The following is a 14,232-nucleotide window of genomic DNA, read 5'->3' as shown; positions in this document are numbered from 1 at the left end:
CTCTCCACCGTATATCTGTAGAAGTTGGTGAGGATCAGTGGGTGTAGGTGTATTTTCTTCAGCCTTCTCAGGAAGTACAGCCGCTGTTGTGCCTTCTTGATGAGACTGGAGGTGTTCAGTGTCCATGTAAGGTCCTTAGAGATGTGAACGCCTAGGAATTTTAAGTTATTCACCATCTCCACTGCAGACCCTTCTATGTAGATGGGGGAGTGAACTTTTCCTTGTCTTCTGAAGTCAACAATCAGCTCTTTGGTTTTGCTGATGTTGAGACATAGGTTGTTGGTTCGGCACCAGTCTGCGAGTTGTTTTATCTCCTCCCTGTAGGCAGTCTCGTCGTTGTCAGTGATCAAGCCCACGACTGTGGTATCGTCAGCATACTTGGTGATGGTGTTTGTGCTGAACTTAGCAGTACAGTCGTGGGTGAACAGGGAGTAAAGCAGTGGGCTGAGCACACAGCCTTGAGGGGCACCGGTGTTAAGGGTGAGTGTGTTGGAGATGAGGTTGCCAATCCTGACAGTCTGGGGTCTGCTGGTGAGGAAGTCTAGGATCCAGCTGCAGAGGGTTGTATCTAAACCTAGAGCCCTGAGTTTGGTAGAAAGTTTTATGGGTATGATGGTGTTAAATGCTGAGCTGAAGTCAATGAACAGCATTCTTGTATAGGTGTTCCTTTTATCCAGGTGGGTTAGTGTGGTGTGTAAAGCTATGGAGATTGCATCCTCTGTGGAGCGGTTTGTGCGATAGGCAAACTGTAGAGGATCCAGTGTTTTTGGAATGCTGGCTTTAATGTGCGGAATAAGTAGTTTTTCAAAGCACTTCATTATGATGGGGGTGAGTGCAATAGGGCGGTAGTCGTTTAGGCATGTGGGGGCTGATTTTTTCGGTACTGGCACGATGGTGGTTGTCTTGAAGCAGCTAGGTACAGTGGCCTGGGCCAAGGACAGGTTGAAGATGTCGGTACAGACATCAGCTATCTGCCAGGCACATGTTCTGAGTACCAGGCCAGGGATACCATCAGGTCCAGCAGCTTTCTGTGTGTTCACTCTACTTAGTGATTTCCACACATCTAGCTTTGATAGTGTGGGGGGTGGGGTGGTAGGGGAGTCAGTGGTCCAGGTGGCTGGTTCAGGGTTTTGAGCTTCGAAGCGTGCATAGAAGGTGTTAAGCTTGTTTGGGAGAGAGGGGTCATCTGTCAGTATGTAATTAATACTGTGAGTTACACTGCTGTGGGCTGTCAGTGATTGATACTGTGAGTTACACTGCTCTGATCTCTCAGTGTGTCATCGATACTGTGTGTTACACTGCTCTGATCTGTCAGTGTGTGTATTTATAAATGCTATCGTACTTGAATTGGTCCTTGTTCTTGTTTTTATCTTTGTCTAAACAGGATTATTGTGACTTGGGACAGTCAATGGGGAATTCTCAGTGCCCATCAGAAAAAAGGTATTATTATGATTTAAACTTAAAATCATAATAATGTGTTTAGAAGACAACTCAGTTCCAGGACAGCTGGTCCTGCCATCCAAGTCCTTTTCTGTCTTTGGCTGTGGATTGGCTGCTGACTGTGTCTCGGTCTCTCTCTTCCCTCCGCTCCAGCATGTCTTCGGCCTGCCTGATGTCTGAGCAGCAGCAGGAGGCAGTAGAGAGCTCTCTGCTTCCCGATCTCGAGCAGGAGGACATAGGAAGCTCCGTGTTGTCTGAGCCTCAGTGCTCCATTTGCTTGGGCAGTTTCTCCAAGCCAGTGATTATCCAGTGTGGCCACGAGTTCTGCCAAGACTGCATCGAGTCCTTCTGGGTCGACCTTGTGGTCACCTGTCCCCAATGCCACAAGGTGTGTGAGCGTGCAAGCACAGTCAAGAGAGAGGAGGTGAGTTGTAGTATTGTTTTCTGCGAGGGCTGCAGGGTGACACAGAGGCTGCGCATCTTTTTCCATTAGAAGCTTTCCTGACAGTCAGGCTACGGGGAACATTTTGAAACCCAGATACACTTGCTGGAGAATCCTGGTGTGGCAGGTGCACAGTGTACACTGTGAGATGGGTAGACTTTAGATGCCCTGTGCTCCTGGTGCAACAGCAAGCACTCTGACCTGGGGGATGTCAGAGAGAGATGCCCGTCCAGTGGGCATCAGCACTCTGCTACACACTTCCACTACCCTCTGTGTAAAGTTAAATGCCTCCTGGTCTCAGTTTTAAATGTTGTCTCCCAACTCCAGGGCTCTGGCAAGCCCATTCAGCTAGTCCATGTCAGTCCTGATGGCTCCCTCCTGTTGAAAGAGAATGTGCTTCGGCAGTGTTTCCTGCGCTCAGATGTGAGGGAGACTCCACTCTGTGTGGTGGCCATTGTCGGGGAGAGGAGGAAGGGCAAGTCTTTCCTCCTCAACTACCTCCTGCGCAAACTGTCTAAAATGGTGAGAGCACCCCACCCCCTCCGCTCTCTGTATAAAGCAGTGTCATACGGCCCTGACATCCCACCCCCACCACTCTCTGTGTAAAGTCCCGTCTTATGACCATGGTTGTGAATGCTCCTTTACCTGTGAACACAGGACATCTGGATGAGTGACGATGAGCCTCTGCGAGGGTTCGAGTGGCAGCCTGGAACTGAGACCATGACGAAGGGTGTGTTCATCTGAAGCCGGCCTCTGTTCCTGGAGACACAGGAGGGCAAGGCAAGGACTGGGCAAGCTGGGAATTCATCTGTTGTAGGGGGCGCAACTGTATGACTCAGAGAGGTGCAGGTTGAACTAAGTCAGAGAGTCTTTCACAGACCCTGCAGGCATCCTGAAAAAGCAGGAATGAGAGCTCTACTGACCCTCACCAGCCCCTGTTACCCACTTGTCCACACTCAGGGCATCTGTGTGGCATTCTCTGCTCAGGAATGGGAAGGTTTTGGTGTATCAAATCACCAGACAAATAAGAGGAGGTCATTACCATCCAGTCTGATTGGTACAGTAGTTAGTAGGCCATTGAGCCATTGGCTGGGTAGCTTGTTCCACACTCTCACCACCCTTTGTGTAAAGCTCTGTCAGCTCTGTGTTGGTACCGGAAGGGAAGAGGAGACAGATGACCACTGCATCTCTGATCAGAACATTCCGTTTTTGTCCCATCTGTCCAATTGGCTGTCTTCCTGGTGGACACTGAGGGATCCGTGGATTTGTCGTGGGATACGGAGCTGAGCGTGAAGCTGTCTGCCCTGAGCGTCTTCTCAGCTCACATATGGTGAGAATTGCGTGGCCCTGTCCCACCTTCCTTGATGACTCTGTACCCCTTGCTGTGCTCTGGGGAGGTGACGTCTCCCCTGTCCTCTCTCCCAGATCTTCAACGTTCATGCTGATGTGAAGAAAACAGACCTGGAATACCTGGAGGTACAGCACCTGGCCACGGTCTTATCCCCTGATGTGCCACACAGCACCTGCACAAGGGAGCTGTGGTGCAGTGGGGGGCTAAAGCCGGGTCACAGGTCCTTCAACTGGGACTGTGGAGCAATTGCAGTGCTGGGTCTCTCTGACTGGGGTATGAGTTTGCCCCCTGCTGGTGATGTGTGGCATGAGCACAGCACTGCATGACTCGAGGTGCTGTTGTGTGTGATGCTCTGTGCTGCCTGGTTTTCCTCACAGGGCTATATAAATAGGCTAGTCCTATCTTTCCCCATGTGTGTCTGCCTGTGTATGTGATTGTATTTGTATATTTGTTTTATATGTGTATATTTGTTTTATATGTGTATCCATGTGTATTTTTTATGAGTGCCTGTGTCTCTGTGAGACTGTCAGACAGATTCAAATTCTTTTCAGGATTATTGGCATGAGTGGTAAATTACACTGTTGCCAAAACAGAAACAATTAACTCTGCAATTACAGACAGTTTTAACAGAGAGAACCTACAGTATGACTTTCTCTTTCTCTGTCTCTGACACACAGCTGGCTTGTGTTTACTCTGTTTGCAGCTGCTGTATCTTGTGGCACAAAAGGGTGAAGGAGCTTTTAACTTTAAGCATTTTCAGGTACGAAATGTACTCTTCAGTGCAGTGAACACAAAAAAAGATCAGATCTCTTTTATCACCTGCAGACCAGGGCCTGTTTTAACTGGTTGCGAGGTGGGGAGTAGGGTGATAATAGTTCAGACAGTTACTGAGGTGCCAGGCCATGCAGAACCTTATAGGTGAGCAAGAAGATTTTGAAGTCAACAAGAAACCTGACAGGAAGCCAGTGCAAGGACTCCAGGACAGGGGTAATGTGATCATGTGCACCTGGTTAGGAAGTCAAGTTAGGAGGATCACTCCTAAATTCCTCAATTTTGATTGAAATTCCAGCACACTGCTATCCACAGATAGGGCTACTACACTGGCTTTACCTTAGTGTTACACAGGTGCAACATGACTTTAGTCTTATTGTAGTTTAAGTTAAGGAAATTTAGAGTCACCCAGGGTTTTATATTAGAAATGCAGTTAGTGCAGAGACAGCCACTTCAGTGTCAGGCTTAGTATGGATGTAGATTTAAGTATCATCAGCATAGAAATGATAGATCAGACCATGTGATCTTTATAATTGACCACATAGATACAGGCAAATTCTGAATAGTATAGGCCCCAGCATCAGATAAGACCTGAACCATTGGAAGCAGTGTCAGAAACTGCAAACACAGCCACAGTCTCTGCAAACATGAGAAAGGAAGATATCATGGTTAACAGTGTCGAAAGCAGCCATAAACACATTGTTTTCAGCAGTACCAATTTACTAAGGCATGCAGTGTCCAATTGAGAGAAAGCAGATTTGCAGGCATCATAACAGCTGTCATAATTCACTCAGAATATTGGTTTGGCTATTTAATCTATTTCAATCATTCTCATGCACATTATTACTTGAGCTGTACTGTAGGACAGCAAGTGAGGCTCTTCAATCTATAGAAATCGTTAGGATTTCATGACTTTGTGAGGCGAGCTGATATGAGATCTTTCTCAATCTCTGATAAAGGGGTTTGATTTCCTGGTGCGGGACTGGACACAAACTCGGGAATTTGGACAGTCTGGAGGATTCCGACATCTGGAGAGAATCATCCAGGTAGGAGAAATACTATGGACCTTATATATGTATAACCCTGACCTGTGCTGAGAAAGGCAGAGAGATACTGATACTCTAGACCGGTCAGGAGCTACAACAGTGCCTTATACAGACAACTACAGGCCACAGACTAAAGAGAAGCAGTTCCTTCAGTCTGTCAGTGTGGGACACTCCTTTTGGATTAAAAAAGACTCTGTTCCTCCAGCTTGGCAGTGTGGGACACACCCTTCAGACTAAAGAGACTCAGTTCCTTCAGACTGTCATTTTGGGACTAAAGACTAAAGAAACCCCCTCCAGAGCCTGTTCCTTCAGGCTGAGAGCTGCATTATTTTAGACACAGAGGGATGGGATCCTACCCCTTTCCTGTCGACATGTCTGTCTGTGCTTTCAGCGCTTGGAGGAGTCAGGGACAAACAAACAGGTTCTGAGGATCCTCAGGGAGAAGAGGCCATGCTGCTACCTCATGCCCTTTCCTGGGGACGGACTGCTTTGGAGTCAACAGGGAACCATGCAAGGTAAAAACCGGACAGCTCCACTCCCAGAGCAGCTGCCCTAATCTTGTAGACAGGTGTTCTGGTCAACCACAGGGAGGTACTGTTGAGTAGAAAACCAGCTACAGGTAGCTCCGGGTGGTAAAGTTCTGCGATGCTGTGAGTTTGTTAATGGCCTGGAAGCATGTGTGGTACAATGCAGGGAGTGTTTGGTGTGGAGGGTGGAAACTCGGATTAAGGAAGACACGTTGCCATGGAAACCACACCAGACTTGAATAGGTGAATGAACTGCAGCTGTAGAAGTGGTTTAAAAGGGGGGGAACATCCAGCAAGAACATAGTGTTGCTGTGGCTGCAGTAGTGAAAGGACAAATGTGGAGGCTCTGCTGTGAGCCGGGCTGAAGCTTGACAGTAGTGGCTGTGAGCTGCTGTGAGCCGCTACTAGTCGGGACAATGTTAGAAGAGTGTGCCGCCATGTCTAGTATGAGTGAATAAAGAATGATTAGCTGATGAAGTAACCTTGTGAGGGGGTGGAGACGAATGACAATTCCAGCGGGGATTATGAGAGGAATAGCCTGCAGGGAAAAGAGTGAAAACATCAGTCTGTGAGGAGACTGACAGAAGAAACTGAGCTTTATGAGATCATAGAAAGATTTATAGGGACAGCATCCTGCTAGTGTGTGAGAGCAGGGCTGTCGTGTCCACTGTATGTGTGAGTTGTGAGTTAGTGTGTGTGGATCAGAGAAGGTTGTGTGGTACAGGGACCCTCCCCCTGGCAATACATTGTTATCAGGGAAGCGAGTGGGGTCTATCTAGTTGCACCCTCTGGGAGATAGTGCGGTGGTGGCTGGGCACAATGAAGTGAGCTGGCAGCTACGTAGGTGTAACACAGTGGTGACTGGGCACAATGTGAGGTGCGCTGGCAGCTGTGAGTTCATTACCTAAAGGTGTGAGAGTGAGAAACCTGAGAGGTTGTGAGTGTGTGTTAGAGAGGGACAGTGTGTTGGGTCTCGGCACAGTGTGTAGTGCCGAATAGACTCTGTGATGTAGGTAGTGTGAGCTTGTGTGAGCCACCAGGTTGTAACTCAACCTGGTGGCGTCAGGGGAGAACATCATGGCTGGAGGTGGACCTGGAAATCTGAGGCACCTGTTGAGTGTGAAACAGTGACCTAATGGAGTAGAAGCATGAGGCTCTGTGTTGGGGTCTGGAAGCAGGAGGTTCCTAGCAGTGAGGAGAAACGGATGAACTCGGTGAACTGGAGACTCTGAAGTCAAAGGGCCCAGATGTAACGGATTATGGAGTTATGTATCCTGTTACCTCAATGATGTGGTTAGTGTGATTGCCACCCTCAGTGGAAAGTGTGTGTATGATAAAGAAAAGAAACCCAAAAGAGCTTATAAAGGAGTGTGACAGGGGAGAATGAGAGCATGATCATGCCCAATGTAGTGTTAACTACCCCCATGGCACCACACAGGTTACAAACAAGAGGAGGACATCCAGCTTCTGTAGTAGATAGCAGATCATTGATCTGGGAATCTCATCCAGCTGGATAGCTTGTGCCACACTCTCACTGCTCTTTGTGTAAAGATGCGCCTTCTGCTTTCAGTTTTAATGCACTTGTTTCCATTTGTGTCTGGTTGGTGGTTTAGTGTTCATTTTGAGGAAATCCACTGGGTTGCATGTGTCAGTGTTTGTGAGGATTGGGAATAGCAGAAATTAGTAGTCTAGTCTAAATTCAAGACTAGCTTCTATTACTCATTTGTTTTCTCGTGTTTTTCTAAGAAATGAATGAACAGTTTCAGCACTGCTTGAAAGAGTACATCAACCACATTGTCCAGGTCCTGCAGACAATACAGTCAACTGTGACAGGAAAGACACTGGCAGAGATATTCAAGGTAAGACATTATTCATTGAACCAATCAACAGCCATCAATACACCACTAGGGTAAAACACATCAAAGATCATGTTAAAAAGTTAAAAACCAGTACAGTGCAGTAAAGCCCTATGGAATACAAGCCATACAGTGGATACAGTGTGATATGAACTGTTAATTGTTCTGATGTGTTGTCTGTCAATTGTTGAGAATGAATTCAGAAACCTTATTCATTAATTACAAAATGTACAATAAATTTCTCTTAGTGCAGGTATTGACATAAATTCTAATAACATAAAAGTAATATCTATATATATATAATGGCACATGCTACTGATATTTTCTGTAAATATACACAGTATTAATTTTACATTTTATTACTTAACTGTGTGTATCGTTAAATTGTACATATCACTTTTTATCTGTAGATTTTGTTTTTGCACTACAAATGAAGATGTACAGCTGATCACAGAGGAGGGATGAGAGAAGTGTCTGTGTTTATAAGAGTTATGGCCTGGGGGAAGAAGCTGTGTAGGTGTCAGTCCCAATTTGACAGAACTGGGGCTAACAAACACCTGCACAGCCTGTGATGGAAACTGTGAAGCTGTGACCCCACACTACACAACGAAACCACACTGAACTTGTTCTTGTCTTCATAGGAAGTGGCACATGTGATTCTCACAAGCACATACAGAATTTCCTCTCCTGCAGAGGTGTGTCCCTCTCTTCCCTGCTGACCCAGAAAACCTTTTCAACTGTTCTCTGTTCCTGTCTTCAGTTCCTTCAGAATACAGAGACTCAGTTCCTTCAGCCTGTCAGGATAGATCATTCCTTGAAATGTGTGTTTCATTCCAGAACGTCTCTATCAATGTCAGTTAAATCGGTAACTCCTTTGCTTCCTCCTCCAGCTCATCCATGCCCTCAACAAGCTCACTCTCTGGCACGTGAAGCAGGAGTTCACCATCTTTCTGAATGAGCAGGTAACAGTGTGTGAAAGTGTGTGACAATGTTAGTATAAAGGTGTCAGAGAGTGTGTGTGTGTTTGAACTCCTGGGCTTGTTGACCTTGCTCCCCCTTTCTTCAGAGAATGATCATGCACAACACCACACAGGGGATGAGGAGGACTGTGGAGCTGAAAGAAGCTGAGCTGAAGGCCCGTGTGCAGGTTGATGTCAGTCAGCAGGATTTCCAGAAACTCTTGGAGATCCTGGGCTCTGAGTGTGAGACATTCCTGAAAGAATATACTCTCCTCATCATCACGAGGGAGAAGCAGGAATTCGCCAACTTTCTGAATGAGCAGGTGAGTGTGCGTGTGAGAGTGTGTGTGTGTGTGCGTGTAAGAAACTGGGGGGGTGTGAGACTGTGTGTGTGCATGTAAGAAACTGGGGGGGGGGGGGGGGGTGAGAAACAAGGAGGGTGTGGAAGACTGAGTGACATGGGTCTAGACAGTGACGATGCGCAGGAAAGGTTTTCTGTTTGCACCTAAGACCGCTGTCTTTCTGCAACTAAAGCCTGTATTCAACTAGAGATAAATGGCATCTTCCTGTCCTGTTTTGTTTATGCTTGAAAGACTTCTGACACTGTCCTTTCCCTGTATATTTATTTGATATGTTAAAGTCTAGCCTACTTTTAATGTATAATAAAGAAAGTGTAACTTCAGTTAAGTGAGCATATCTTACTGAGTGCTAGGAGAAACCCATTCTCTGTGATATGCTCCCCTTCAGATTATTGAATTAAAGATCTCTGTTTGACAATCTTCTGACAATCTTGTCTGGAAAGCTGAGTGAAGAAGTTTTTTTCTTCGAGGGTTTGTGAATGAGAAACATGGAAGGTTTGTGTGTGAGAGTGAGAAACATGGAGGGTCTGTGAGTGATGAAGAAGAAGGGTATGAGAGTGAGAAACGAGGAAACAAGGAGGGCATGAGAGTGTGTGAGAGAAACAAGGAGGGCATGAGAGTGTGTGAGAGAAACAAGGAGGGCATGAGAGTGTGTGAGAGAAACAATGAGAGTGTGTGAGTGTGTGAGAGAAACAAGGAGGGTGTGAGAGTATGTGAGAGAAACAAGGAGGGCGTGAGAGTGTATGAGAGAAACAAGGAGGGTGTGAGACTATGTGAGAGACAAGGAGAGCATGTGAGTGTGTGAAACAAGGAGAGCGTGAGAGTGTGTGAGAGAAACAAGGAGGGCGTGAGAGTGTATGAGAGAAACAAGGAGGGTGTGAGACTATGTGAGAGAAACAAGGAGAGCGTGTGAGTGTGTGAAACAAGGAGGGTGTGAGACTATGTAAGAGAAACAAGGAGAGCGTGTGAGTGTGTGAAACAAGGAGGGTGTGAGAGTATGTGAGAGAAACAAGGAGAGCATGTGAGTGTGTGAAACAAGGAGGGTTGAGAGGCTGTGTGTGAGAGAAACAAGGAGGGTGTGGGACTGATGAAGAAGGGTGTGAGAGTGATGAAGAAGGGTGTGAGTATGAAACAAGAAGTGTGTGTGTGTTCTACTTATAATCCTTCTGTTTTCTTTTTTTGAAGTTTATTATTCGGAGACGAAATACTACAATGAAGGGCAAATACATATAGACTCTGCAAAATATTACAAAACAACATCAAATGTATTAACTAAACAGCAAAGACAGCCAGCACATTATAAACGTTACATTAGGGGTCACAGAAAATAATAAGGTTCCATGCAACAAGATTTGTGTAAACTAGTTTTCCAAGAGCATTTTTAGATTGCAGGCAGAATACAGGTTACTCCCAGCATGGGAAGCCAATTTATCTACCAGTATGTCTTTGGACTTTGGGAGGAAACAGGAGCACCTAGAGAAAACCCACATGAACACAGGAGAACATGAAAAACTCCACCCAGATAGAGCCCCAGAACTGAAATGAAGGCACCAGCGGCGCGAGACAGCGATACTAAACATGGGTCCCCTCATCTTTTTGAAGATTTGATGTTTTCACACTCCTGCTTTCAAGCTGTTGTGCAGCAATGTCCTCTCTGTGTTTCTCTTTCCCCTTATGTTTTCATTACAGTTCAAGTCCTGTGACTGCTAGAGATATTTCAAGAACCTACTGGTTCTGACTTACAGCATACAGCAAAAGAATTATCAGTTATGATCAGTAAGAATTTCTTTATTTTCCATTGTTGTTACTACAAAGCAATCCTACTTCTTGTCTGTCACAATATCAAGGAGCAGGGTGTCACAGGGAGGGCAGGAGGAGTGCCCAAGTTAGTTATTTTAAAACAGATGGCACTTAGGTGCAAAAGTGATGATTTATTAGGACAGTGCTCCCCACAAACCAACAAACAATTATATATAGTGGAAAAGTAAAGAAATGAAACAAATATACACAAAAAATAATAAACCCTTCCTCTGATAATTACAAACCAGGAGTCCCAACACACTTAGGCCCTATCAGCTCTCTCACACAGCTAAGTACAAATAAACAGAAAATATAACGTTAGCCCTTCAGAGTTTGTGTTTGTGTCTGATTTACTACAGATAACAGGAAACCGATTTCAAAATAAATTCTGGTAATGTTTTGCGTGTATGAAATGGGAAACTGCCAGCCAAGCCACAAGGGTGCACCCTCATGAGCTAGCTAACTGACAGGAAAGTGGATGCACAACAGGTGTAACTTGTGGGATAATGTGTGTCGTGTACTGTACCGTCTGTGGACGGTGAAAGAGATGCCTCTGTCACACAGGGTTTTAAAAGAACCTAAGATTTGAAAAGGTTCTGCTTGAAGTCAGATCTTACTGTCTCTGCGCTTTATGTGTCTTAGATACTGAGACAACCTGACTTCCAGAAAATCATTTACTCCTCTGAAAGCTCCAGTAGAGTTTATGGCTCCCTCCCAAACCTCAAGAAAGAAACATTACCCAAAAATGTTCTCGGACATCCCTACAAAGGTTCACCTTGCAGACAATATTGCGAGGAACTGAGGATCCTTTGATATGTTAAAGTCTTGCAAGGAGGGTGGGTGAGTGTGTTAGAGGTAGAAACATGGAGGGTGTGTTCGTGTGAGAAACAAGGAGGGTGTGAGAGTGATAAAGAAGGGTGTGAGTGTGAAACAAGGAGCGTGTGTTCGTGTGAGAAACAAGGAGTGTGTATGAGAAATGAGGAGGGTGAGAGTGTGAAAGAAACAAGAAGGGTATGTGAAGGTGAGAGAAACAAGGAGGGTGTGTGTGTGAAATGAGGAGTTAGTGTGTGAGATTGAGGGTGTGAGAGTGTTTGTGTAAGAGAAACAAGGAGGGTGTGTGTGAGAAACAAGGAGGGTGTGAGAGTATGCGAAACAAGAAGCATGTGAGAGTTAGAAACATGGAGGCTGTGAGAGTGTGACAAACAAGGAGGGTATGAGAGAGTGTTTGTAAGTCACATTGTCTGTGTATTTTACTGGATGCCACTGGGATGTCTTCTGCTTGTTTCTGGGGTATTTTGTGGTTGGCTCCTTTTTGTTTCTGGGAGCCCTGTGCAGTTCAGAGGGCGTAGTGTGACGCTCTCTGCTCTAAAGTGACCCTGTGCTGTGTTTCCTCAGAGAAGTATCATGCCCGTCCCCACACAGGGGATGAGGAGGACTGTAGAACAGAAGGAGGTAGAGCTGCTGTCCCATGTGCAGGGTGAAGTCAGTCAGCAGGACTTCCAGGAGCTCTCACAGTTCCTCGGCTCTGAGCGAGAGAAGTTCTTGAAGGAATTCATTCTCCTGCAGGCGCAGGAGGAATTTGATGGCTTTCTGCATAAGCAGGTAAATATATGATTGTGTGTGAATATTTTCAGTTTATAGATGTGTGTGGGAGTTCACAGGCTTAATTGGGGTACCTCTTGCTTCATTCTGGGGTGTCCTGATGGACACTCCTTGTTTCTTTGTGTACATTTGCATTCTGTTTGTGTCCTGGCATAGGCTCTTGTGTCCAGGGTGTTCTGGAGTAGTCTTCTGCTTGTTTCTGGGGTGTACTGGAATGTTCAAAAGATATATGGAGCTATCCTTTACTCTGAAGTGTACTTACCCCTCAATGTTCTGTAGAGCAATAACATGCTGAAACGTCCAAAGAAGATGAGGGAGATGTTGGAGGTAAAGAAGACAGAACTGCTGGACTATGTAAAGGACAAAGTCAGCCAGCGGGAGTTTGAGGAGCTCTGCGAGTACACAGCCACTAAGAGTGAGAAGTTCCTGCAGATCTATCAGATCAAGTTTGGCCTGACTGTGGGCTGTGTGGTGACCATACCTGTGCTGACCGTGGCTGGGGGTGTGGCTGGAGGCGTGGCTGGGGCCTTCTTGGTCGGGGGCGCTATAACTGTGCAGGCTGGGATCGCCACAGGAACTATAGTTGGCACTACGGCCAGTGTATGGGTGGGTAGAGCAGCTTCAGCCGTCTACGAGCGGATCAAGAGAAACAGGCCATAACAGTGATACCTATCCCTTAAACATTTTTCTTACTCACTGGTGCAGAGTAACTCCTCAGGTCTACAGTCTTAATTAGTGCAGGTTAGCTCTTCTCAGGTCTACAGCTAATAGGAACTATGAGCCTGCCTGACTGGTCTTTGAACTCTAGTGCAGAGAGGACTCCTTATGTACTTTGTGTCAAGTTGATTGTGACTTTCAGAGATTAAAGTGATATTACATATCCCGGTCGTCTGTGTTATTTCAATCTGATTCTGTGTCAAAAAATAAATTTCCCATCAACTTTGAAATATCTCTGTTGTGTATCTTAATAAAGAGCCGTTCTTATATTATTTTAACTATTTTATTAACTACACAGATCACGCCCTTACACCATATATTCCCGCCTTCTACTCTCTCGTTCTGTTGTCTCGCAATGTCTACTCACTAAACTACATCCTTTCCTTTGTTATTTTTAAAGTCCATAACTTTACCATACAATTGTAACAATTCTATATCAACACACAGTAAATGGTTATTAACTATTACAACAAAATGTATGTAAAACCTTCCATTTCTATTCAACACCTACAACTTTTTTTACAACTATTTCTATGCGTACCAACTCAAATTTTAGTTCAATTTCTACTTAAGTCACTTCTAAATATCACCTCATTTCTAGCAGTCTAAGCAACATCTACTGTACATAGATAACACAAACAAAATAGGGCAATTTAACATATGGAGAGCTATGCAAGTCTTATATTTTTAAATGTCTCTGTAACGAGCCGGTTTCCTAATAACCCTGCCACTTCTGGTTGTTACTTCACTTCTGGGCAAAGTTACTGGCTCTCCTATGGATGTACTCTCCACTGTCTGAGGACTCGGCAATTCCTGCACGTCAGAAAGTCCTGTATTCTCAGCATATTCTGTTTCTGCAGATTCAATTCTATGGAAATCTTTTGTCTTTTGAATGTCCCTTGGCTCTTCTTCTTTCTTTTCCACGTTTGGTAGTTTAGTCCGGATATCACGTCCAAAGATACGATTAGCTGGGGTTTCTCCAGATGCCCTGTGAGGTGTTGATGTATAAGCCAGCGGAATCTTAGGGAGTTCCTCTCTCCATTTTTTTCCTTCTGTCGCAGCTGCTCTCAAGGCCTTTTTCAGGTATCTGTGAAATCTTTAAATTTTGCCATTACTGCTCGGATAGTAAGGTGATGCACGGATGTGTTTAATTCCAGTTAGTCAGAAATGATTCAAACAACTGTCCTATGAATTGCCTGCCATTATCTGTTACTACCTCTAGTGGATAACCAAATCATGCAAAGATGTTCATCAGCTCTCTAATAACTGTGGCTGAAGATATGTCTGATACAACAACCGCCTCAGGGTAAGAGGTATAATAGTCTATGACAGTCAATATGTATTCATTCTGAATGGGACCTA

The 14,232-nt window shown here is 45.2% G+C and overlaps 2 protein-coding genes across 5 annotated transcripts; both read left to right on the top strand.

Annotated features, from left to right (window-relative positions):
- The first annotated feature begins 1,389 nt into the window (after window positions 1–1,389).
- LOC148826783 (RING finger protein 112-like) lies at window positions 1,390–2,638 on the top strand. Of its 2 annotated transcripts, none has more exons than XM_088926294.1 (4): window positions 1,390–1,440; window positions 1,594–1,828; window positions 2,210–2,404; window positions 2,540–2,638. In XM_088926294.1, exons 1-4 carry the CDS (start codon window positions 1,409–1,411, stop codon window positions 2,624–2,626), a joined length of 549 nt encoding a protein of 182 aa, XP_088782420.1. In that variant the 5' UTR covers window positions 1,390–1,408; the 3' UTR covers window positions 2,627–2,638. The 2 variants fall into 2 exon arrangements, with proteins under 2 accessions (XP_088782420.1, XP_088782419.1); XM_088926293.1 differs by having other exon boundaries at window positions 1,594–1,864.
- Window positions 2,639–3,059: 421 nt separating this feature from the next.
- LOC148826782 (uncharacterized) lies at window positions 3,060–13,100 on the top strand. Of its 3 annotated transcripts, XM_088926270.1 has the most exons (11): window positions 3,060–3,212; window positions 3,308–3,358; window positions 3,937–3,993; window positions 4,964–5,050; window positions 5,442–5,565; window positions 7,324–7,436; window positions 8,075–8,128; window positions 8,324–8,395; window positions 8,500–8,715; window positions 11,947–12,153; window positions 12,433–13,100. In XM_088926270.1, exons 1-11 carry the CDS (start codon window positions 3,210–3,212, stop codon window positions 12,811–12,813), a joined length of 1,365 nt encoding a protein of 454 aa, XP_088782396.1. In that variant the 5' UTR covers window positions 3,060–3,209; the 3' UTR covers window positions 12,814–13,100. The 3 variants fall into 3 exon arrangements, with proteins under 3 accessions (XP_088782396.1, XP_088782397.1, XP_088782398.1); XM_088926271.1 differs by lacking the exon at window positions 8,075–8,128; XM_088926272.1 differs by lacking the exon at window positions 3,937–3,993 and having other exon boundaries at window positions 3,076–3,212.
- The last annotated feature ends 1,132 nt before the right edge of the window (window positions 13,101–14,232 follow it).

The sequence above is a fragment of the Atractosteus spatula genome, chromosome 10 (assembly GCF_055471065.1).
Source record: "Atractosteus spatula isolate fAtrSpa1 chromosome 10, fAtrSpa1.hap1, whole genome shotgun sequence".
Classification (NCBI taxonomy): Eukaryota; Metazoa; Chordata; class Actinopteri; order Semionotiformes; family Lepisosteidae; genus Atractosteus; species Atractosteus spatula.
Note: the sequence above shows the minus strand (reverse complement) of the source record. Positions and strands in the feature narration are given on the sequence as shown.